This window comes from Somniosus microcephalus, chromosome 6, assembly GCF_052327205.1.
Source record: "Somniosus microcephalus isolate GS21.2 chromosome 6, FLI_Smic_1.0, whole genome shotgun sequence".
Taxonomy (NCBI): Eukaryota; Metazoa; Chordata; class Chondrichthyes; order Squaliformes; family Somniosidae; genus Somniosus; species Somniosus microcephalus.
In genome coordinates, this window is record NC_140992.1 from 248,861,697 (window position 1) to 248,887,105 (window position 25,409).

At 45.6% G+C, this 25,409-nt stretch overlaps 1 protein-coding gene across 1 annotated transcript in view; it reads right to left on the reverse strand.

Annotated features, from left to right (window-relative positions):
• The window catches only part of zfhx3b (zinc finger homeobox 3b), a 922,100-nt gene that overhangs the window by 800,671 nt on the left and 96,020 nt on the right, over nt 1–25,409 (reverse strand). The window contains exon 2 of the mRNA XM_085992063.1: nt 2,750–5,448. Within this exon, the coding sequence (XP_085848189.1) occupies nt 2,750–5,402 (2,653 nt within the window). The 5' untranslated portion in view covers nt 5,403–5,448. The remainder of the gene's footprint in view (nt 1–2,749; nt 5,449–25,409) is intronic.

A 25,409-nucleotide genomic window follows, 5' to 3' on the forward strand; every position in this document is an offset into this window, starting at 1 on the left:
ACTGGTCTATAGTTCCCTGTTTTTGTTCTCCCTCCTTTCTTGAATAGTGGGGTTACATTTACTACTTTGCAATCTGAGGGGACCATTCTAGAATATAGGAAATTCTGGAAGATCAAAACCAATGCATCCACTATCTCTGTAGTCACCTCTTTTAAAACCCTAGGATGTAGGCCATCAGGTCCAGTGGATTTGTCAGCTTTTAGTCCTATTAATTTCACTAGTACTATTTTTTTACTAATACTAATTTCTTTAGTTTCCTCATTCTCACTTTATTCCCCACTATTTCTGGATTGTTATTTGTGTCTTCTTCCACAAAGACAGATGCAAAGTATTTGTTTAACGTCTCTGCCATTTCCTTATTCCCCATTATAATTTCTCCTGTCTCTGCCTGTATGAGACCCACGTTTACTTTTGCTAATCTCTTCCTTTTTACATACCTATGGAAGTTTTTACAATCTGTTATGATGTCTCTTGCTAGTTTGAGCTTATATTTTTTTATTAAAAACTGTATATGGTCTCTCCCCCCCCCACCATAAAATAATGATAAAAAATTGACTAGTTTGAGTAATATTTACATCAGCAATAATTTTTTTTGAAGATGACTAAAGTCTGTACTTAAACAGAAACTCTTAGGATTTGGGCAATGCTGGCAAGGTTGCATTTATTGCCCATTCCTACTTGCCCTGGTTGTGGTGGTAGATCCTCAGAGCAATTGTTTGTACAACTGCTTGCTTGGCCAATTCAGAGGGCATTAAGAGTCAACTATGTAGTGTGGGACTGGAGTCCCATCCAGGTCAAATATGGTAAGGATGGCAGGTTCCCTTTGCTGAAATTTAATTTTAAACAACCTAAAAAAGTGATAGAGAGCTCTCCCCAAAATTATAAATGAAACTAACTGACAGATTTGTAATGAGTTCACCCCAGATACTCATGACATGCCCAACTCTGGATAAGAACTTTTTAAACTCTGTGGGGGAAAAAAAGCCTTTCTTCCAATTTTTAGGGGGAACATGCATTGATGATTCATTTTTCTCATTACAGTATTACTAAATGTACTTAGACAAGATACAAGGATTTGGTTACAATACATTATTGAACTTCTTATTGCCATGATATTGAGGCTCTAGTAGAGTTCAGAACAAGGAATAAGCCTATCGTGGTAACTTGATATCTTAAGTTACTAGGATGGGCTTAGAGAATTAGGGTTATTTGTTTTGGAGAAACATAGGGTATGGGGAAATACCATTCAGAGTTAAAAATTTACAATAAAACGGCTGGTGCAGTAGATTTGGAGAAGATATTGAAAATGATGATGATAATAGGACTCATCGATAAAATACATGAGCAAAAGAAAACCCATCAGATGTTATTTCTTCTATCAAATTGCCGCTCTGGAACGTGTGAGCATTTTACAGACTCACAGGTTAATACTAACTCTTCTCACCTATTCAGAAATGTTGGGCAATACTGAAGGGTAGTGATGCACCATCTCACTATTTTTCAAATATGCCTAAAGGTTTTGTTGATCCTTCTAAGTCAGACCTTTGAGCAAGATGTTCACACGAAACTGCCATTATCCAATCTGCAATAGCATCGAGCTTGCTTTAGATTGAGGCCTGCTAACTGGTGGGTGTAGTTTCACCCAAGAAAAGCCTTTGTATGACATCAATTACTCTGCCTTGTGTCATAAATTATTCAAATTCAAATTATCCAGCATTGTAAAATTAGATTAGTTCCTGTAGATCAGGTTCATCTCAGACTTTTAGGGTTAGGATTGTTTGCTCAAGGCCAGAATCTAAACAGGCCAACGTTACAAACGGATCCGTAACAGAACTATTACTGTACTGTTTTTCGTTATGCATCAATATTCTTCCGTTACTAACTCATTCTATATTTTATGATACTTATGTAGATGATACTTTTAACTACTAGTTAGCAACTTCCCCTCTTCTTTTGCTGGTTACTGGGGGACTCTCCTCCAAACTTATCAAGTGAAGCTTGAAAATTGCTTTTTAAATAATAAAGAAAATGCAGCGTCTTACGGTCTCATAACAAAATCAAATTTCACATTAAATTAATGGGAAACTTGTTGATAACGGTGAAACAGCCAAATACACTGGAGACATTCTGGATGAAAATCTCAGTTAAACTATAAAAACTGGTCCAACGTTCTTTTTAATTCAATTGCATTTGATCTAGTCTTACTTTAAAACATGGTAAACTTTTTCTGAATACCCTCGTTACTGTTCACTTTATGTATTGTCTGTCTATCTGGGGACAAGTACGCCAGGCTGATTTACAGTTAACAGTTAAACTGTATAATAGAGGTCATCATATCCCTTTATAATGCAGACCTCAATTTACATCACTGCTATTTATTCAAAGACTATAAAATCTAGTCTTTTTATGAGAAGTTTAACATTTCACATTCAGTTTTAATATTTTTTTATATATAAGTGCCATCATGGACATGCTCCAGGGCAGTTATCACAAAAAAACTTTTGAAACCCACCCAATTCAAGGACAAATGATTATCAGGCTGGCTATTAGACTGAGTGATCATTTCTCAGTGCAGGGTTCCACTGGAATCAACCCTTTTATAAGCTTACATTTCCTGTAACTTGTAAACATGTATGTTAGTTTGCATGGCATTTTGTAACCTTCTGAAATATATGCATCAATGTATTGCACAATAGTTAAGAAGAACTATGTGGAAAATATTTGAAATAATAAAGTTATTATCTATTACCTAGTGCAGGTGCAAGTGCTGATACTGCGTTTGTTGGGTCCAGTTGGAATCCACCCAGCATAAACTGTGTGTCGGTTGCATTTTCCAGCTTCAGGCCAGGGAGGTTCATGTTCTGGGCCAGGTAGTACTGGTAAAGCTCGGCCTCTGCAGGTGCCAAGTTGCTGAGGCCTAAGTGTCTGTTGTGCTGAATCTGGTTCATGTTCTGCTGGAGCAGCATCATGTTGTGCATGTGCTTCTCGCTGGTCATATGAATGCGCAGGTTCCTGGCTACATTCGTTTCGTAGTCGCACACCTCGCACCGCCAAGTGGGTTTGGTTTTTGGTTTGGTGGGCGAGGAGGCCCCGCAGGTGCTCATACTGGCGGCAGCGGCGGCAGCAGCCGCCACAGCCGCTCCAGCAGTGTGGCTGAAAACTTGATCGCCCCCGCCATTCTGTAGGTTCTGCATGTTATTGAGATGCTTGTCAGACTGCATATGAATACTGAGATTGCCTTTGGTTGTAGTGGAGTAGTTACACACCTCACATCGGAAAGGCTTGTAACCACATGTATAGCTCTCGCCCCGGGCCAACCGCGGGTGAGGTTGCCCAGATTTGCAATACACACATGAGCCACCGGATTCTGGGTGTTTTTCCTTCATGTGGGCCTCCAGCGTCTGCTGGTACTTGTAGTGCCAGTTACACTTTGGACACTTCAAGGTCTTGCATGAGTTCCGAGAATGCATCATGGTCATGTGCCCACCAAGGGAACGGGAGGAGCCCAGGACCGTGTCGCATTTCGGACACTCAACGCTGCTTCCGGATGAGCATTCCCCACCCCCCAGGTCGCAGGGAGTGCTGGTATGCTGGTGATGGGAGGTATAGAGTCCTTCCTCGCCATCGACAGGTTCATTTGGTTCAGGAGCTGTGGCACTGTCTTTATTGGCACTTTCATCTACAAAGTCCGTCCTATTACTCTCAGTATTACCGACACTGCTGTCGCCGCTTGCACTGTCGCATGACAAGCTCACTGCATTCCTCCCGTTTGCACCATCGAAAACAACAAAGGAAGAAGTAGAAGAAGAAGAGGTGCCCCTTGGAGAAGGGTTCAGCACATTAGGCATTAAAGGAGATTTAGAAATGCTTTGGTTTGAGAGAGCGAGTTCCTTGCTGCTACATGCATCACCCTCAGGGTCTTCCTGGGGCTCATCATCATCATCCTCATCCGACTCATTTGGGAACAGTTCTTTGCACTCCTCATCTTCCTCTGCTTGTTCAGCAGAGTCCGCCTTTTCTATGAGGCTGCTGTCAGCGCTAAACTCTCCACTGGCTTTTTTCTTCTCAATTTCCATCCCCAAATCCTTGCTCTCTGACATTTTGGTAGGCCCGGAAGCAAGGTGGCCCAGAGGGACTGAGGTAATTGGGGTCTTTAGGGCTGAGCTCGTCAACCCTCCAAGGTTCAACAGAGCACTTTGTGCCAGCGGGATTGAATGAGGCTGCTCAGCTGCACTCGTGTTACCTTCAGAGTCTTTTAATAAAGCCAAACCGGCCTGGACAGCCTCATCACCATCAACATGGATTCCACTAAAAGTACCGTAGAAGTTCTGACCAGGGCCAATGAGGTTAGCTGTGGAAACTAAAGGGTGTTGAAAGTTTTTGTTTTTTGGTTCCAGAAAGCTTATAAGAGGTTCCTTGTCTTTGCCTATCCCTTGGATGATAGCAGACACGTTCTTATTACTTAAGAGCTTGTGCTCCTCTTCACTAAGGGTCATTCGGTGGTCATGCACAGCATGCGTTACAAATGACCTCACATATCCAAAAGACAACTTGCACAAAAAACACATTAAAATCGGCTTTCGTTTGCCATAGAGCACGAAACTGTCAAACTTAGACAAGTCCACATTGTTAGGGACATCTTTGGATACACAAGAGTTTTTGGCAGAGCCATCACTGTTCAGGTAATCCTTGTTGCTTTTGTGTCGCACATCAAAAACACGGAAAGTGTGCAAGACAGGACTGATGCCTGTCAGTGCTGAGGTATTTGGGAATGCCTGGTCAGAACCAAACCACTTCCCAAAAGATGAGGCTATGTGAAAAGTGTTGATGATCTGTGGGTAGACAGAGACGGATGCTGCGGAGGTGGACTCCCCTTGCTTATTCCCAGCGTTGGACATAGAGTTCATGAACAATGCCGGGAGAACACTACTGCCACTGGGCCCTCCAGACTGGATACTTTGCATTAGCTGGTTCACATTCTCTACGATGTAGGCAGAGCCATCTGGCTGATAGACGATCTCCCCAGCCAGGTTCTCCACATCGCTTTCCTCTGCCTCGCTCATTTCACTGTCACTTTCCTCCTGGAGGAGCTGAGGGTGGGAGTTCGGGCAATGGTGTTCCATGTACTTTTGTAAACTTGAGAATGAGGATGAGCACTCGTTGCAGCTGACCTCCTTCGTGGACAATGAGCTGTGTGAAACAACAGCCGCTGCAGCAGTCTCTGAGCTGCACTCGTTGAAGGGTGCCCTTAGGTTCTCACACGGGACGCAGTTCTCTCGTGCAGACTCCATTGAACCAGCTTTATCAGAGACCTGGGGGTTGGATTCAGTCCATTCCTGATGCTGGGAGGTGCTGCACCCATCCTCTTGCCCAGTGATGGTAGGGGAGTCACAGGTTTCCATAGTGATGGCTACATGAGCGTTTCATTGCATCCAGTCCGGCAGGGGCCTAAAAATTGAAACATAAAAGAAATAAATAAATGCATTGTACATAGAAATAAACTCTAACATCTGACATACTGCTACCAAATACTTTTGGATAAATTGGCCCTTAGAGTAATATATTCCTTCTATATTTTACAGAAAACTGAGTATCTGCAAGATTAACATTCCATAAAATTCTAAAGCCTGAATTACTCTTGGCAATATAAGTGGACAAAGGCCTGCCCACTATTTTAGCAGGAATATTAGCTAATTTCAAATAAATCGATTAATCCCTTACAGGCAAAGACAGGAGAAATTATAACGGGGAATGAAGAAATGGCAGAGACATTTCATCTGTCTTCACGGAAGAAGACACAAAAAACATTCCGGAAATAGTGGGGAGCCAAGGGTCTAGTGAGAATGAGGAACTTAAAGAAATTATATTATTAGTAAATAATTAGTAGTGGAGAAATTAATGGGACTAAAAGCCAAAGAAATCCCCTGGACCTGATGGCCTACATCCGAGGGTTTAAAAACAGGTAGCTACAGAGATAGTGGATGCATTGATTTTGATCGTCCAGAATTTCCTATATGCTAGAATGGTCCCCGTGGATTGGAAGGTAGCAAATTCAAGAAAGGAGGGAGAGAGAAAACAGGGAACTATAGACCAGTTAGCCTGACAACAGTAGTAGGGAAAATGCTAGAATGTACTATTAGTGACGAGGTAGCAGGGCACTTAGAAAATCATGATATGATTGGGCAGAGTCAGTACAGATTTATGAAAAGGAAATCTTGTTTAACAAATCTGTTAGAGTTTTTTGAGGTTGTAACTAGCAGGGTAGTTAAGGAGGAACCAGTGGATGTAGTGTATTTGGATTTTCAAAAAGCATTCAATAAGGTGCCACACAAGAGGTTATGACACAAAATTAGGATCCATGGGATTAGGGGTAATATATTAGCATGGATTGAGGATTGGCTAATGGACAGAAAACAGAGAGTAGGAATAAACGGGTCATTTTCGGGTTGGCAGGCTGTAACTAGTGGGGTACTGCAAGGATCAGTGCCTGGGCCTCAGCTATTCACAATCTATATCAATGACTTAGATGAGGGGACCAAATGTAATGTATCCAAGTTTGCTGATGATATAAAGCTAGATGGGAAAGTAAGTTGTGAGGAGGATGCAAAGGGATATAGACAGGTTAAGCGAGTGGGCAAGAACATGGCAGATGGAATAAAATGTGGAGAAATGTAAAGTTATCCACTTTGGTAGGAAAACTAGAAAAGCACAATATTTATTAAATGTTGAGAGATTGGGAAATGTTGGTATTCAGAGGGACCTGAGTGTCCTTGTACACGAATCACTGAAAGTGAGTATGCAGGTACAGGATGCAAATAGGAAAGCAAATGGTATGTTAGCCTTTATTTCAAGAGGGTTGGAGTATAAGAGTAAGGGGGTTGGAGTATAAGAGTAAAGAAGTCTTACTGCAATTATATAGGGCCTTGGTAAGACCACACCTTGAGTACTGTGTACAGTTTTGGTCTCCTTACCTAAGGAAGGATATACTTGCCTTAGAGGCGGTGCAACAAAGGTTTACTAGACCGATTCCTGGGATGGGGGGATTGCTCTATTCCCTAGAGATTAGAAAAATGAGAGGTGATCGCATTGAAATGTATAAAATTCGTAAGGGGCTTGACAGGGTAGATGCTGGGAGGATGTTTCCCCTGGCTGGGGAGTCTAGAACTAGGTGTCCCAGTCTCAGAATAAGGGGTCGGCCATTTAGGACTGAGATGAGGGAAAATTTCTTCACTCAATAGGTTGTGAATCTTTGGAATTCTCTACCCTAGAGGGTTGTGGATGCTCAGTCGTTGAGTATATTCAAGATAGAGATCGATAGATTTTTGGATACTAAGGGAACCAAGGGATATGGGGATAGTGCGGGAAGGTGGAGTTGAGGTTGAAGATCAGCCATGATCTTATTGAATGGTCAGCCATGATCTTATTGAAGATCAGCCATGATCTTATTGAATGGTCAGCCATGATCTTATTGAAGATCAGCCATGATCTTATTGAAGATCAGCCATGATCTTATTGAATGGTCAGCCATGATCTTATTGAAGATCAGCCATGATCTTATTGAAGATCAGCCATGATCTTATTGAATAGTCAGCCATGATCTTATTGAAGATCAGCCATGATCTTATTGAATGGCCTGCTCCGTTCCTATTTCTTATGTTCTTATGTTAAAACAGCATACAGAGGAATGTCATATAAATGTGTTCAATGGTCACCCATTAATGTTGCCAGTGATTTCTAAGCAAATAGGACTAAAATGATCACTAAAGAAAAGGTAAATATCTGTTTCATCAGCTCTCCAAAGATCAAGAGAAACTGAATATATCGGCTCGGATTTCGGGTGGGTAATGATGGTGAACTTTCAGCGTTCGCCATCATTACCCCTCTGAAACTGACCGTAACTTCAGGATTGAGCGCATGCGCACCTAAACGCAGAAAGTCTGAAGACGCTTTCAGTCATTCACTGCTCCGACACAGGCCGCGCTATGAACCCTCCTCCCTAAATAGCCGGCAATCAGTGAAGTCAGTAGAACTGACTATAACTTGAGCTTTTCCGCACTAATGTCATTGTTAACACCCCATTAAATGTTAAGCCTTATTGAAATAGGTGTAACTGGGGTTTTAATAGCATATTGACTGCTAAACAGCCATTCTGGTCCTGAAAAGCTTATTTTTATATTTGTGGATTGTAAAATTTCTCCGTTATGATAAAAATTACAATTTCAAAAAAACATATTTCCTGGTTTGCTGTCTGTGAGAATTCTTCAGCATGATTGGCTGCTTAGACAGCTTGATGATGTCACTGCTGCATCGCCATAGTAATCCCCTATTTACAGCACTACAATCAATTACACGTTGAGAAACCTCAAGTTTTCGCCACAGAGATCTCGAGATCTCCGAGGGCAGCTTTCTTCGAGGTCAATGGCGAGCGCCTTTGCTTCGCCGCTGACCGCAAATTACGGACTATAGAACTTGGCCAACATTGTACACGTACAGCACAAACGTCAACCTCCAAGGAGCATTTATTATGACAGCAGGACTTGGGATTGGGGGGGGAGGGGATGCTGAGGGGTGGGAGGAAGACACCTCACCAATATTCCCGCTAAGCTGCACAGCGGTCTGGAGGTCCCACACAGGCCGCTCACGGCTTATCAACGGAAGAAACCGCGCATGCGTGAAAATTTGATAGGGCCACGCAGCCAGTTAAAGGGACTGCGCACAAAAAGAAATTAGAGGGAACATTGCACCTCACGCATTATAATCAGCTGTTTAATGTATGTCTAACACCTAAATTTGTGCATCTGGTGGTGTACCATAGGTTAAAACATTTTTACTCAGAATAGTTGACAACAGTCATCTGTTGTGATTTTATCAAGCTCAGGGCATCTTTGGATGCACAAGAATTTTTGGTAACTTTTTGTGCAACACATGAAAAACAAAGTACGCAAGGCAGGGACGAAATGGTTTCTAACATGGTCCAAAAGGAAAAACTGACCAACAAAGCAGAATGTATGTTTATTTACACTCACCACTCACGGGATGAATCACAATTTTTGCTCCAACAGCAAGAAAACAGAAAATTGATTTATAAAATTGCAAGTTTTCAACAATTAACGGTTTTCCCAGTAATCCCAGAATACTGCGCAGCAACAGAAGCGCTTCTGTCCTAAGTAGATATAAATCATGTAATTCTGCTTTAGTGTAATTGTATATGTTGCAAACATTACTGATTGGCAATGGGTTGGTACTGCTGGACCCTTCTCCACCAACTGAAATGACAGTGTGATGAACTAGTGAAGCAAACATTTACTTAACCCAAGTTCAATCAATATACTTTATTCACAAAATTTCCACTCTGGAAACCGATCCAGCAGCCAACTGGCTGAAGGCTAGACAAATCCGTGGCATTCTGTGCACATCGCTCATCAAAATGAGATTATTTTTTAAAAAAACAACAAAAAGCAAGTATCTCTAATGCAATTACCAATGTTTTTTACAGTCTAAAGTGGATTGTCTGTAGTTCTACCTTGGAACAGGACTGAAACAGTAATACTGTTTGCCCACAGTGCTTTACGTTGACTGACATCTGCTCAGCTACAAGTGCCTAAACTGTCACTAATTATAAATGAGATTTATAGTGCGTGCATTCAATGCCATGTATGACTTTGCAGCTTCACGATAGAAGGTGAATATTCTACCACCATCATTTAAATAAGGCTGCAGAAGATTTCAAAAGCATCAGCAATTTCTTTACTGATAGAGGAGAATAACGTTAACCCCGTTTAACTCTAAAGGAAGAATGAACAAACTTGCATCTATATAGCACCTTTTATGTCCTCAAGATGTCCCAAAGCATTTGACAGCAAATAAATTACATTTGAAATGTAGTCACTCCTGTTTTGTAGACAAACACTTCAGCCAACTTGCATGCAGCAAGATCTCACAGACAGCAATGAGATAAGAGACAAGGTAATCTATTTTCGGTGGTGTTGGTTGTGAGATGAATCTTGGCGAGGACACCGGGAGAACTCTTCCATTCTTCAAATAATGCCATGGGATCTTTTACAGTCATCCGAAAAGGCAGACATACTTGGTTTAATGTCTCATTCAAAAGATGGCACCTTCGACAATGTGCTCCCGTCCTGGAGTGGAGCTTGAACCTATGAAGCATAGAATCATAGAATAGTACAGCACAGAAGGAGGTCATTCGGCCCATCGAGTCTGCATTGGCTCTTTCAAAGAGCAATGCAGCTAGTCCCACTCCCCCGCTCTTTCCCCATATCCCTGCAATTTTTACTGCTTTAAGTATTTATCCAATTCCCTTTTGAAGGTTGCTATTGAATCTGTATCCACCACCCTATCAGGCAGTGCATTCCAAATCCTAACCACCCGTTGCGTAAAGAAGTTTTCCTCATGCCGCCATTGGTTCTTTTGACAATCACCTTAAATCTGTGCCCTCTGGTTATCGACCCTTCAGCCATTGGAAACAGTTTCTTTACTCCATCTAAACCCTTCATGATTTTAAACGCCTCTATCAAATCTCCTCTTAGCCTTCTCTGCTCCAAGGAGAACAACCCCGGCTTCTCCAGTCTAGCCACATAACTGTAATCCCTCATCCCTGGAACCATTCTAGTAAATCTCTTCTGCACCCTCTCCAAAGCTTTCATGTCCTTCCTAAATTGGACACAATACTCCAGCTGGGGCCGAACTAGTGTTTTATAAAGGTTTAGCATAACTTCCTGGCTTTTGTACTCTATGCCTATATTTATAAAGTCATGGATCTCATATGCTTTATTAACTGCTTTATTGATTGCTTTATCCTGCCACCTTCAAAGATTTGTGCACAAACACCCCGAAGGTCTCTCTCTTCTTGCACTCCCCTTTAAAATTGTACCATTTAGCTTGTATTGTCTCTCCTCATTCTTCCTACCAAAATGCATCACCACACACTTTCCAGCATTGAATTTCATCTGCCACGTGTCTACCAAATCCGCCAGCCTGTTGATGTCCTCTTGAAGTCTATTACTATCTTTCTCACTGTTCACTACAATTCCAAGTTTTGTGTCAGCTGTAAATTTCAACATTGTGCCCTGTACCCCCAAGTCCAAGTCATAGCGTGAGGATTTGAGTACAGGAACAAGGATGTCTTGCTGCAGTTGTACAGGGCCTTGGTGAGACCACACCTTGAGTATTGTGTGCAGTTTTGGTCGCCTTATCTGAGGAAGGATGTTCTTGCCATGGAGGGAGTGCAGTGAAGATTCACCAGACTGATACCTGGGATGGCAGGAATGATGTATGAAGAGAGATTGAGTCGATTAGGCTTATATTCGCTAAAGTTTAGAAGAATGAGAGGGGATCTCATTGCAACTTATAAAATTCTAACAGGTCTAGACAGACTAGATGCAGGAAGGATGTTCCCGATGGTGGGGGAGTCCAGAACCAGGGGTCACAGTCTAAGGATAAGGGGTAAGCCATTTAGGACTGAGATGAGGAGGAATTTCTTCACCCAGAGAGTGGTGAACCTGTGGAATTCTCTACCACAGAAGGCAGTTGAGGCCAACTTATTAAATATATTCAAGAAGGAGTTAGATATATTTCTTAAGGCTAAAGGGATCAAGGGATATGGGGAGAAAGCAGGGACAGGGTACTGAATTTGGATGATCAGCCATGATCTCATTAAATGGCGGAACAGGTTCGAGGGGCTGAATGACCTACTCCTGCTCCTATCTTCTATGTTTCTATGTTTCTATTAATGTGTATCTGAATAGCAGTGGTCCTAGTACTGAACTCTGCAGACTCCGCTGGATACCTCCCTCCAGTCTGAAAACAACCGTTCACCACAACTCTCTGTTTTCTGTCCCTTAGCCAATTTTGTATCCATGCTGCTACTGCCCCTTTTTATCCCATAGGCTTCAATTTTGCTAACAAGCCTAGTATATGGTACTTTATCAAACGCCTTCTGAAATTCCATATACACAACATCAACTGCACTACCCTCATCCACCCTTACTGTTACCTCATCAAAAAACTCAATCAAGTTAGTCAAACAGGATTTGTCCTTAACAAATCTGTGCTGGCTCTCCTTTATTAGTTCGTGCTTGTCCAAGTGGCTGTTAATTTTCTCCCAGATTATTGTTTCTAAAAGTTTCCCCACCACTGATGTTAAACTGACTGGCCTGTAATTACCAGGTTTATCCTTCTCCCCTTTTTTAATAAGGGTGTAACATTTGCAATCCTCCAGTCCTCTGGCACCACCCCTAAGGAGGATTGGAAGATTGAGGCCAGCACCTTCGCAATTTCTACCCTTACTTCCCTCCGCAACCTCGGATGCATCCCATCTGGACCGGGTGACTTATCCACTTTAAGTACTACCAAACCTTCCTGATACCTCAACTTTATCTCCTCGTTTATTATATCTTTGGCAAAGTCCTCTTCCATGATAAATACCAATGCAAAGTAGCACTTTTCTGATTCAGAGGCAAAAGTGCTACTACTGAGCCAAGCTAACACTTTTAAATAAAGTAGATTCTAGGTGCTGGATTTTCACACAGAAGAGCTGGATTGGTCACAAAAGGATTGTGAATCAACTGCAGGGAGCACGTAATTTCGGAAAAGCGTTCCTTTTGTATGTGACACCTATCAGTAATATATATACACATGGCTTTTGCTGGTTCAAATTATTACAGTGGTTTCAGATTCTGGACCCAATTTTTAAAGAGTTCAAAAAAAATGGTTGGTTTTATTTTCATCTATTAAGTCCAATTAGTCCAATAAAAGGTCATCTTCCCATCAGATACTGCACACAGGCTCAATAAATAAACAGTTTACAGGAAGGGTAAGTGCCAAGGTATCACAGAACTCGAGTCCACATCTCTGGATTGAAGGCCCTGAGATATAGGAATTTCCTTAAATCTTCCCCGAGGATAGGACCATGTCAGGAGGAATTGAAATCGAAGCTCAGGATTAGAAGCCCTGTTTCTTGCATCTGAAGTTGACATTCATATTTCGAGGTGTTCCAATCGTTATGAAGCTGGAAACCCCTCACAAACTGTGCTAACTTGCCATAAGCAGAGATGGCGCTGCTCCAAAGTTTAAGCTAATCGACACTCATGAATTGATTCTGAAATCAATGTAAACTCAAACATTTTTGAAACGTCCATTTCCCCCCGTCCAATGAAAAATATTATACAGTCTGCTTGAAAGTGGCTCAAATTCTTGTCCAAATTAAAGTCTCACCAACATAATGGAGCTGGCACAATCATATATTAATATAAATTATTAAAGCACTTCCTTTTCATGAAGTGTGAAACTGCTACATTAAATATTTCTCTTCCTAATACACTACATGCTAACTACATTTTAATGTGCCCCTGACGTTCACCAACAGTGACCCGAAAGGCTTTAAAGCTTTTTCTTGCTACCACTCCAGTCATCTGAGAGTTAATAACCTTATTGAATAATCAATGCCATAAATGCTTCTCAATTTACAGGAAAACGTGGTCTGCTAGGACAGCTATTGATAAACTGGCACATCTTTGATCTTGCACTGGGAACCAGTTTACTGAAACTGAGTATGGCACGTCTGAGGCAAAGCATGTATAGAATTTTACAGGGGTTAACAATTCATTCTCATCACCCCTTCCTTTTCACGGCTACTGTTTCAATTGTCAAAAATTGAAAATTTACATTGAAAGCTCCCCCAGTGAAGGAATCTGCCTTTTTAATACAGTTTTTAAAAATCATTCTTCCCCTATATCTCCTCTCCTGAAGGCACTGACTCCAACTGGGACATGGTTCTATATGTGTTAGGCCGCCTTCAGTAGCTCATCCAAGTGCCCATTCTTCATGCTTAAAGCTGATGGTGAGTTCTCATAGGCTATTGAACGTGGAGGGCATCACGACCGAGAAGGATTTTGTGCTCATCTGACATCCACACTTCCAGTGGGGGAGGGGGTCACTGGACAGTGAGCAGAAGCAAAAAACCTGGATGATTCCCCTCCATTACCCAGAGCACTTAAATTCAAATTTAACAGCTTTTTATGTCACCTCACCTAAGATCAGCACAAGCCTGGGACCTCCTGAGCTGTACAGCATAGCTGCTCAGTGGCGTAACCAACTGAGCTATTAGGGGAGTTTTGAAACAGGTTTAATCACAAAAAGCATTGTAGAGACACACTTTTCACCATCACTGAGGTAGGCAACTTATAAGTCTTCCCAACGATAACATGTCTGAGAATGGACTTCACCACAAATTCTCAAGGTGTTCAATTTTATTTTAAAAAGGACAATATAAAATATAAAGGCTTCAGCTCCATGTACAAAAGATTTATTGTCATACAGCTACTGGATAGAAGTAACTCTAATTTACTTTCTTTAAACTTCAATTTCTCTTGCTGAAGCGTGTAAAGGAAGTTTTAGCAAACCACCCACCCTCTCGGTTACAGCTTCCAATTTCTAACCGTGCTTTACTGTGAGGGTATCATCACAAAGCCTCCTTTCGCGTTGAGCGATGGGGACAAGCACTGGTGTCGAACTGCTGGAGGATAAAATTCGCACCGCAGCAGACTGCAGCCCAAAGCACTCTGCCAACAGCCATCACAAAAAAAGGCCCTCGCTCAAACTCTGCATCTCTGACTTGTCTGATAGGTGTTTCAATTTTGTCTTAATTGTAATCTTTATTTGTTCACTGAATTCCATGATCCTTTATGAAAGAAAAATTATTCACGTGTGGCGGAGCCACTAAAGGACTCAGATCGTTTGTATATAATTCCCTTTAACAACATGTTAGCTACAGCCTGAGTCTGTATCTTTATTTATACTGTTTACTTGTACAGAGCGTGATTACTTTAACAGCGCGGGTAAACGTGATGATGTCACGCCGTACATCACGTGATCCCCCACTGGCGGGAAGAACGTGATGACGTCATGACGTCAACCACAGGACCAGCCAGCAGTCCTCGTGGAGCCTCTGAACTGAATAGACCTACACTCGATGTTCTCCTGCAGTTACTTGTTTAAACCTGTTAGTTTCCATTAAACTTCATTTTGTTTGAGCGCCTGAGTGGACCTCAGTCTTTGGATAGGAACTAGACATTCCTACATTGGTGACCCCAACTTTTGCAAACGGTTTTCGCAGAAGATAATCAACATGGAAACGAACGCCGTTACCTTGAAGCTACCGCAGTTCTGGGAGCAACAACCAGCCGCGTGGTTCATCCAGGCTGAAGCCCAGTTTGCCATCAGGGACATCGTTGCGGATCAGACCCATTATTATTACGTGGTCTCCGCCCTCGACAGCGCCACAGCCTCGTGGATCGTCAGCCTACTCGGTAGTCCACCTACTGATCGCAAGTATGACACCTTAAAGGCGCGGTTGCTGCAGGTCTTCGGGCTCACGAAGTCGGAGCGCGCCCGCCAGCTGCTCGCTATGCCCGGCCTCGGGGACGTCAAGCCGTCCGAGCTCATGAGCCAGATGCTCACGCTCCTCGGGTCCGAGCCGGAATGCTTCCTCTTCAGGGAGTTATTCCTCAGCCTACTCCCGGAGCAAGTTCAGGCTGCCCTAGCCAGGTCCGAAGTCACAGACTGCGCGGAGCTTGCTGCCGAAGTGGACAAGATTTTCGCAGTGACACAACAGCACTGCGCGGCCACGAGGCGCCCATCCCCCACAGACGCTGCTCCAGCTCCTCAATCAGCGGGGTTGTGTTTTTACCATGCCCGTTTTGGCATGAAAGCAAGAGGCTGCCGCCCTCCCTGCAGTTTCTCGCACAAAAAAAAAACATCTACAGCCACCCTGGTGAAAGAGGACCGGGTCTAACGAGCGCCCCGCGGCTGCGATGGCCATCGGAGATTCAGGGAAGCTTCTCTTCGTCACCGACTTCCTATCTCATCGACGTTTCCTTTGCGACACCGGGGCGCAGTGTAGCATCCACCCTACGTCAAATCTCGATATAATAGCTGGGGGCCACGGCCCCGCCCTCGCGGCGGTTAATGGCGCGGCCGTTCGGACCTTCGGAAGGCGGCGGGTCCAGGTGTGTTTCGGCGGCCAGCGTTTCCACTGGGAATTCATCACGGCCAAAGTCATGCAGGCCATCCTTGGGGCGGATTTTTGTGCGCCAACGGCCTCCTGGTCGATGTCAGGCACCGCTGGTTGATCAATGCGGCCACGTTCCACTCCATCCCCTGCCACCGCGGTAACGCCGTGCCGCGCACTGTCTTCTGTGCGTTTCCACCTCCAGACGACTTCACTCGGCTCCTCGGAGAGTTCCCAGATCTGACCAGGCCCACTTTCTCCTCCTCGGCTATTAAACATGGTGTAGAACATCACATCACCACCACCGGTCCCCCGGTTTACGCACGGGCCCGACGACTCGAACCCGGCAAGCTCGCGGCTGCGAAAGCGGAGTTCGACATGATGGAGCAGCTGGGGATTATTCGCCGGTCGAATAGTCCCTGGTCTTCGCCTCTCCACATTCGTCCGAAACCCGGCGGCGGATGGCGGCCATGCGGCGACTACCGACGCCTGAATGACGCCACTACTCCTGATCGGTGCCCGATCCCGCATATCCAAGATTTCTCGGCCCATTTGGCGGGAAATACCTTTTTTTCAAAAGTCGACCTCGTCCGTGGTTACCACCAGGTCCCCGTGCACCCGCAAGACGTCCCGAAAACCGCAGTCATCACCCCATTCGGCCTGTTCGAATTTCTGCGGATGCCACTTGGCTTGAAGAACGCTGCACAGGCTTTCCAGCGCTTGATGGACTCCGTGCTTCGGGACCTAAAATTCCTCTTCGTCTACCTCGACGACATCCTCATTACCAGCCCTAGCAAAGAGGAGCACTTCTGCCATTTGCGCACCCTCTTCACACGCCTCAGTCAACACGGTTTGATTATCAACCCGGCCAAGTGCCAGTTCGACCTGCAACGGATTGATTTCTTGGGCCACCGCATCACATCAGAAGGCGCAATTCCCTTACAGGCGAAGGTCGAGGCGGTTACATCTTTCTCGCGCCCGCAGACCGTCAAGGCCCTACAGGAGTTCCTCGGGATGGTCAATTTTTATCACCGGTTCGTCCCTAAGGCGGCTCTGCTTATGCAGCCCTTGTACGAGGCCCTCAAGGCCAAGTCCGGTAAGGATCCGATCAGCTGGACGGCCAAGATAGACCGGGCGTTCGTCGACACCAAGGGCGCCTTGGCCAACGCAACCATGCTGGCGCACCCGCTTCCAGGTGCCACCATTGCCCTTACCACCGACGCGTCGGACAACGCAATCGGCGCAGTGCAGGAACAGTGGGTGAATGGGATGTGGCAACCGCTGGCGTTTTTCAGCCGTCAACTACGGCGAAACGAAAGAAAGTACAGCACTTTCGACCGGGAGTTGCTGGCCCTTTTTCTAGCCATCCGCCATTTCCGGCTCTTACTAGAGGGACGTCCGTTCACGGCTTATGTGGACCACAAGCCACTAACATACGCTATGGCCAAGACCGTCGAACTGTGGTCAGCTCAGCAACAACGTCACCTGACGTTCATTTCAGAATTCACCACGGACATTCAGCATTTGTCCGGCAAAGACAACCTGGTGGCGGATTGCCTCTCCCGCGCGACTGTGTACGCAGTCCAACTCGGAATCGACTATGCCCTCATGGCTGCGGATCAAGCATCGGACCCAGAGGTCCAAGCATACAGGACCAGCCCCTCTAGCTTCCAAGCGGCCGACGTCAAATTCCATGCCGCAGGCAACACGCTACTTTGCGAGGTCTCCATGGGAGTTCCCCGCCCTATCATTCCAGTCGCCTGGCGCCGAAAAGTGTTCCGACGCCATACACAGGTTGTCACACCCTGGCATGAAGGCCTCGCAAAGGCTGATGTCGTCAAAATTCGTCTGGAGGGGTATGCACCTGGATGTCCGCGACTGGGCCAACACCTGCGTGGTCTGCCAAAAGGCCAAGGTACAGCGTCATGTAAAAGCTCCATTGGCCACTTTCGCCGTTCCGGAGCGTCGATTCGACCACGTGAATGTGGACCTCGTGGGGCCACTTCCACCTTCTCAAAGTTTTACACACATCCTCACAATGGTAGACCGCACCACTAGATGGCCAGAGACAGTTTCTTTGGTTTCCACCACTTCGGTAGACGTGGCCAGAGCTTTCATCTCCTTTTGGGTTGCTCGTTTCGGGGTACCGGCGGACATCTCTTCCGATCATGGACCGCAGTTTTCCTCTGAGCTCTGGAACGCTGTGGCTCAAGGGCTCGACACCAAACTACATCGCACCACCGCCTATCATCCACAGGCGAACGGCCTGTGTGAGCGATTCCACAGGTCGCTCAAAGCCGCTCTGCGGGTCAGTCTTCAAGGCGCGGGATGGGTGGACAGACTTCCCTGGGTCCTTTTGGGTCTTCGTACGGCGCCCAAAGAAGATTTACAATCGTCCTCAGCGGAACTCGTATATGGCCAGCCACTACGAGTACCAGGGGATTTCCTCCCGTCTCCAACGGAGCCATGGTCCGCATCCCAGCAACTCGTCAGCCACCAGGAAGCGGCCAGATGTTTCGCTCCAGTGTCTACGTCGCATCACGGCTTACAGAGCTCCCACATCCCAACTGAGCTGAAAAGCGCCAAGTACGTGTTTATCCGCCACGACGCTCACCAGGACCCGCTCAAGCCTCCTTACACTGGTCCCTTCCGCGTCATAGAGCCGGGAGACAAAACCTTTTCGGTCGATATCAGAGGTAAACCGGACCACATATCGGTTGACCGGCTGAAGCCGGCACACTTAAACCTGGACCGCCCAGTAGAAATCGCTCAACCGCCAAAACGGGGCCGACCGCCCACAGTCGCTGTGCCAGATCCACCACAACCGCCCGCCAGCTCGACCACCAGCTTCCACTTCAGGGTTACAGAAGTCGCTCGGACAGGCTTGTCAGGCCTCCTCGCCGTCTCGCTTTTGCTGTTAAAGACAATTCTGGGGGGGTGCATGTGGCGGAGCCACTAAAGGACTCAGATCGTTTGTATATAATTCTCTTTAACAACATGTTAGCTACAGCCTGAGTCTGTATCTTTATTTATACTGTTTACTTGTACAGCGCGTGATTACTTTAACAGCGCGGGTAAACGTGATGACGTCACGCCGTACATCACGTGATCCCCACTGGCAGGAAGAACATGATGACGTCATGACGTCAACCACAGGACCAGCCAGCAGTCCTCGTGGAGCCTCCGAACTGAATAGACCTACACTCGATGTTCTCCTGCAGTTACTTGTTTAAACCTGTTAGTTTCCATTAAACTTCGTTTTGTTTGAGCGCCTGAGTGGACCTCAGTCTTTGGATAGGAACTAGACATTCCTACACACGTACACATTTCTCCCACTTTTTTCCACTCTCCCCGCTCGTTAAATTCCCCCAACATGCCCCGTGCTGCTGTTGGGTCTCTGCTGCTCTGAACTGGGTTATGGGGAGAGACAGAGAGAGTGGGACACTCTTTGTTCCAGTCCTACTCAGGGCCACTCCCTCACCTCTTTTTCCGATACATTGATGACTGTATCGGTGCCGTTTCCTGCTCTCACCCCAAACTAGACAATTTCATTCACTTTGCCTCCAATTTCCACCCTTCCCTCACCTTCACATGGTCCATCTCTAACTCTTCCCTTCCCTTCCTCGACTTCTCCGTCTCCATCTCTGGGGATAGGTTATTGACCAATATTCACTACAAGCCCACTGACTCCCACAGCTACCTGGACTACACTTCCTCCCACCCCACCTCCTGTAAGGACTCTATTCCATTCTCCCAGTTTCTCCGTCTATGCCGCATCTGCTCCGACGATGCCACCTTCCACACCAGTGCTTCTGACATGTCTTCCTTTTTCCTCAACCGAGGATTCCCTTCTACCATGGTTGACACGGCCCTCGACCGTGTCCATTCTATCTCCCGCACTTCTGCCCTCACCCCTGCCCCTCCCTCCTGGAACCACGATAGGGTTCCCCTTGTCCTCACCTTTCACCCCACCAGCCTCCACATTCAACGGATCATCCTCCGCCATTTCCGCTACCTCCAAAGTGATCCCACCACCAAACGCATCTTCCCCTCCCCTCCCCTTTCAGCGTTCCGTAGGGACCGCTCCCTCCGAGACACCCTAGTCCACTCCTCTATCACCCCCAGCACCCCTTCCCCTTTGCCTGGCACCTTCCCGTGCAAGCGCAGGAGATGTAACACCTGCCCCTATACCTCCCCCCTTCCCACTGTCCAGGGCCCCAAACACCCCTTCCAGGTGAAACAGCGATTTGCTTGTACTTCTTGCAATCTAGTATACTGTATTCGCTGCTCACGATGCGGTCTCCTCTACATTGGGGAAATATTGGGGAAACCAAACGCAGATTGGGTGACCGCTTTGCGGAACACCTCCGTTCAGTCCGGTTGCCTGTCATTTTAATTCACTGCTCCATTCCCACTCGGACCTCACCATCCTTGGCCTCTTGCATTGTTCCACGGAAGCTCAACGTAAACTCGAGGAACAGCACCTCATCTTCCGATTAGGCACTTTGCAGGCTTCCGGACTCAATATCGAGTTCAACAATTTCAGATCATAACCTCGGCCCCTATTACATTTTTACTTATATTTTTTCCCCCACCCCTTTGTTTTGGGTTTTCCCTTCCCCCGCCCCCCCCCCCCCCCCCCCGCCTTTCCTCTTTTTCTTACATGGCAGCTGTCTCTCATTCTGCCAGTACATTTCACACCTAATCTGAGCCGTCTTTTGTCTCCACTAGTCCTATCACCATCTCGTCTCGTTTTGAATACCTCTTAGTGGCCTAGAAATTCGGTATGGCCCCGCCAGGTCTTTTGCGCCCGAAATTTTGCGCCCGCCAGGATTCCCGTAGCGCCCGCCTAAAATTCAGCTGCGACGGGCCAAGACGGCGGCGGGCGCTATTGCAGGGTTTGGCCGCCTCGCTAGGGGCGATGAATGTCACTTTCAGGCGTCCAGCTCCCGCTGCGGCACCCGATGCGGTGCGGCAGGCTGGGGTACTGCAGGCCTCCTCCTTCTCTTAAGGAGGAGCTGCCTGCAGCCGTCAGATCACCGGTGGATTCCCCCGGCAAATGAGCCCGGCACCACGGAGAAGTGCCGGGCTCGCGGGACTCAGACATCAAAGGCGCGGGGGGGTGGTGCAGGAGTCCGGGGAGGGAGGTGCGGGCAGGCGGCCGCCGGGAAAGCGGCCGGCCGCCGCTCCACCTTTATGCACCGGCCTTTCGAAGCTGCAAGACCCCGTTTCACAAACGCTGTTTGCGGCTGCCACAGGCGAGGCGGCCGCAACTGAATTTGGCCATCGGGCCGGAATAGCATTGCAACCGGGGCGCTGCGCACACCGATGACGTCATCGGTGCCGGCGCGGCGCTACCGGCTAACGCCGATGTTAGGGTCCATCTGAATTTCGGGCGATAAAAAACTTCAGGCGCAAACCACTTTATAGCCAATAAGTGGGCGCAAACGCGACTGAATTTCTAGGCCAATGTCTATTCACTTCTTTTGTTCCCTCCCCAGCCCTCCTTTCGATCTATTTCATTTCCTTTCCAGTTTTGAAGAAGGGTTTTGACCCGAAACGTCGACTCTAATTTCTCTCCACGGATGTTGCCTGGCCTGCTGAGTTTTTCCAGCATTTTCTGTTGTTATTTCGGATTTCCAGCATCTGCAGTATTTTGCTATCGTAGGAATAAACACAAGTTTGGCTAACTCTGTAATTCAACTCGCCCTCCCTCAGGCTGAGCATTATGTCACTTCCAGAATACCAGACACTAGGAACTCACTGCAAGAGAAAATCAAGAAGGATGGAGCCTCTTGTCCTACCACTTGGTAACAGTGTGCATGGTGGCATAGTGGTTAGCACTGTTGCCTCACAGCGCCAGGGTCCCGGGTTCGAATCCGGCCTCGGGTGACTGTCTGTGTGGAGTTTGCACATTCTCCCCGTGTTTGCGTGGGTTTCCTCCGGGTGCTCCGGTTTCCTCCCACAGTCCAAAGATGTGCGGGTTAGGATGATTGGCTATGATAAATTGACCCTTACTGTTAGGGGGTTTAAATACGTGGGGTTACGGGGATAGGGTGGGATATGTGTTGGTGTAGGGGTTACGGGGATCGGGTGGGATATGTGTGTCGGTGCAGGCTTGATGGGCCGAACTGGCCTCTATCTGCACTGTGGGGTTTCTGTGATCTGTGATTTCTGTGAATGTGCTAACACTCCTCATTCAAACTACTGCTGTATCCTGTCTGAATGCATTTCAATTCCAGTACAGCACTGAAAAGATAATAGAGGCTTCAGTTTAAACTCATCAGGAGATACACCTACAACATTCTTTGATTAAAAGTCAACAAGAGCATGAATGGGCTGCCGAACAACAGTCTGAGCCATGTAACAACTTTCACACTGCACATGAGCCCTCTCAATGGGAAAAAATGAGCAAAAGGCACAAATGGCATAAGTGGAGGAACTGTTTAAAAAATACAGTCTACTTCAACAACGGGATCCAAAAAGACACACTCTAAAAACCTTATTCAAGAGCACACATTTCGAAAAGATTACTGCCTACTCCAGGTTGCTAGAAATCTCTGGTAGATCACAGCTGACTTAGCACAGCAAGGAAGTAATCGCCATGATCTGCTCTCAGTCCCAGAACAGTCCGCCAGGTAATTATCTATTAAAATACACTTGCCCCATCCGGGAGGCATGTTGTTCAAACATCTGCATACGTGTGCGTTGAAGGGTTTAACAGCAGGACCTACCAAAGTGTAAAACGTTAAAAACAAAAATAAGGTTGTAAAGTGTGTCCGTGTTATTTGTTTGTGAGAATACCAATGCTGCATGCTGGCAGATCATGTCCAGAGGACGGGAAGATGACAGTAATGCATGGAGACTGAGAAAGAATGTAAATCAAAATGATCATATCTGATAAAAAACCATTCTGTCGCCCAGCATGATGTCCAGTTTTCATCAAGTACAATTTATTCTAATCATCTTCCTCCATAACACCGAGTCCCCAGTGATGAAGTTCTGTAAATGGCTACTCAAGGACAAGATGAGCTCTCGCTACCTTAATTTCCGCTCACCAACTATTCCAGCTGACTGCATATGTAAGCAGATGAGGATTACTGAATTGCAATGTGTGGCAGCATGAGGAGGACCTCTAGCCATTCACTTAGTTCAAACTGTTTGGCACTCCAAGTTCCAAATATATTCCAGTTATTCAAAGCTTTCAATAAGCTAGACTTGAAGGTTCAAGTAGAATGTTTTTTGATGGGATAAGCTCTCATTTTTAAAGTTCAGGGCACCTGTTTTCTTTCATCACCATTTTACATCGATGGGATTTTTCTGGGAGAACTGTAAGGGGCCACTTTCAACAGTGAACAAAATTATAGCATTTCCCGCCCCCCCCCCCCCCCATACTTTCTTAAAAAAAGCATTAATTCGCAACCAAATCTCAGTTCCTTAGTGAGGTTCATCTGCTTTAGCACAACAGGCCAGTGGAAAGGCCAAATGACTGTTCTCAGAACTCATGCTAACAGCCTTCGTAATTATGCTCTTTTTTGCCCAGTTTCAGAGTTTTCTGCTATTCCAACTGTGTGCTGTGGGTTGTTTACAATGTGCTGATGTAACGCTGATTCAGCAGCTGACCTATATGCTAACCACTGTATCTTAATGATGTAATGCACCAGTAAGTTGCATTGACAGTTAGCTAGAAATTTTGTCTCACTTTCTTAAAGCAGCAGCAACCCGTCTGCACGGCAAAAACTTCTGCTCGTAAAAGAAAAAGCTTTAAGCTAATGACCTGTGTAAATAATGACAGGTTACCTTGAGGATTTACTGAAGCAAAATTTAAATACTTCTGTACAGAGGATTAGGACAGGCGCCTGTACACAGATAAAGTAAATTTTTGTGTCCTGATTTCAATCTGGGTCCAAACTTCAGTTCAACTGTAGTCAAGTGTTTGCTTTGTTCAAGCTCATAATGACGCGAGTGGCATCCTCAAAGGCATTTCTATGCCAATATATTACTAAATCTTTTACGTTTTAAAAAGTTAATGGGGTGAAATTCTTCTTTTAATGAAAAGCTGGAGCCTGTGTGTTTTTCTTCATAATGAACGATCCATTAATAAAAATCATATGTGCTGACGGTACAATTTTCACAAAGAAAAACTCTCACTTCCATTTTAAAAAGGAATTTCACGTGTTTCTGAGAATACCATGAATTGAGATGTTTTCTACAGTTTAATAAATTGTCCTAATTGCACTGTATAATACTTGGCATCAGAATTTTATTTTTCTAAATACTTCACTGCTGAAAATTGAAGTGTGTTTCGACAGAAAGATGTGAAGGACATTCAAAGACAAATTGCTTTATAAAGGTGAGGGCACAAAAATGGCAAGGGACTTTCCTGTAGTTAGTGCATCGAGGGGCATTTTAAATGTGTGTGCGTGTGAGCACGTGCGCTTACAGACAGAATTTTGCTGGATTGTGTGCCTTACACTTCTGTGATGTCATGCCATAAAGGAACTCCAGGGTAAGAATTCCCCTGGTCAATATGTGTAGTGACATTGTAAATGTGTTTGTGAAGATTTCCTCTATTTGGCATCTCGAGCAGATGCATGCACACATTCTAAAAGGACGTGTTTACAATTTCACTGCACAAGGTGACCACAGGAATTCTTCCCCATCCAAGTTTGACAATCTAGAGTCTGTAGATGGTGTGGGTTTGAAGGGAAAGAGACTGGGTTCCTCGTTCCTCCCCTGACTCCACTGTACACCAGGAGGAAAAAAGTGAACTCAAAACTGTAAATGTGTACATAAACATAATACAAAGTCAAACTCTGAAATCATTTTATTCCCTGGTGTATGTGGGATGGGGAGAAAGGAGGAAGAATGTATTCATACTCCCAGGCAGGATCAAGAGGCTCTCTCAGCTCACGCTGCGCGCTGATATTTTGCGGTGCTATTCAGATTGGGAACGTCTGAATTGGGGAAGGGCCCTGAATAAAACTCTGAGCCCATCTGAATACTTATTTCCATATGTTTGACAAAAATCTGCTTGAAAACTTCTGTTCTTAAACAAAGAGCAATTTGTGACACTATCTCCTCAACTGTGCAGCCAGGAACTGTTTCTCAGAAGTTAAACACCCATAGCACAAGAAGAGACTTTCCTTCCCGTGACTCTGGGAATCAGTAATTTAGACCATTTTGACTCTGAAGCGGAATCAAACAAGATTGTAGAAGTGAGGCTGCCATGATTAGCTGCTCAAGCAACTCCATTAACATTCAGGCTATCTCACATCTCCTGCACAATCAGTCAGAACAGCTACGTCATCTTTAATTAAGCATTTATCCAACAAAGGGAGTTGTTCACAGGGAAGGAAACTGTCCAAGACGTTCTTACGGA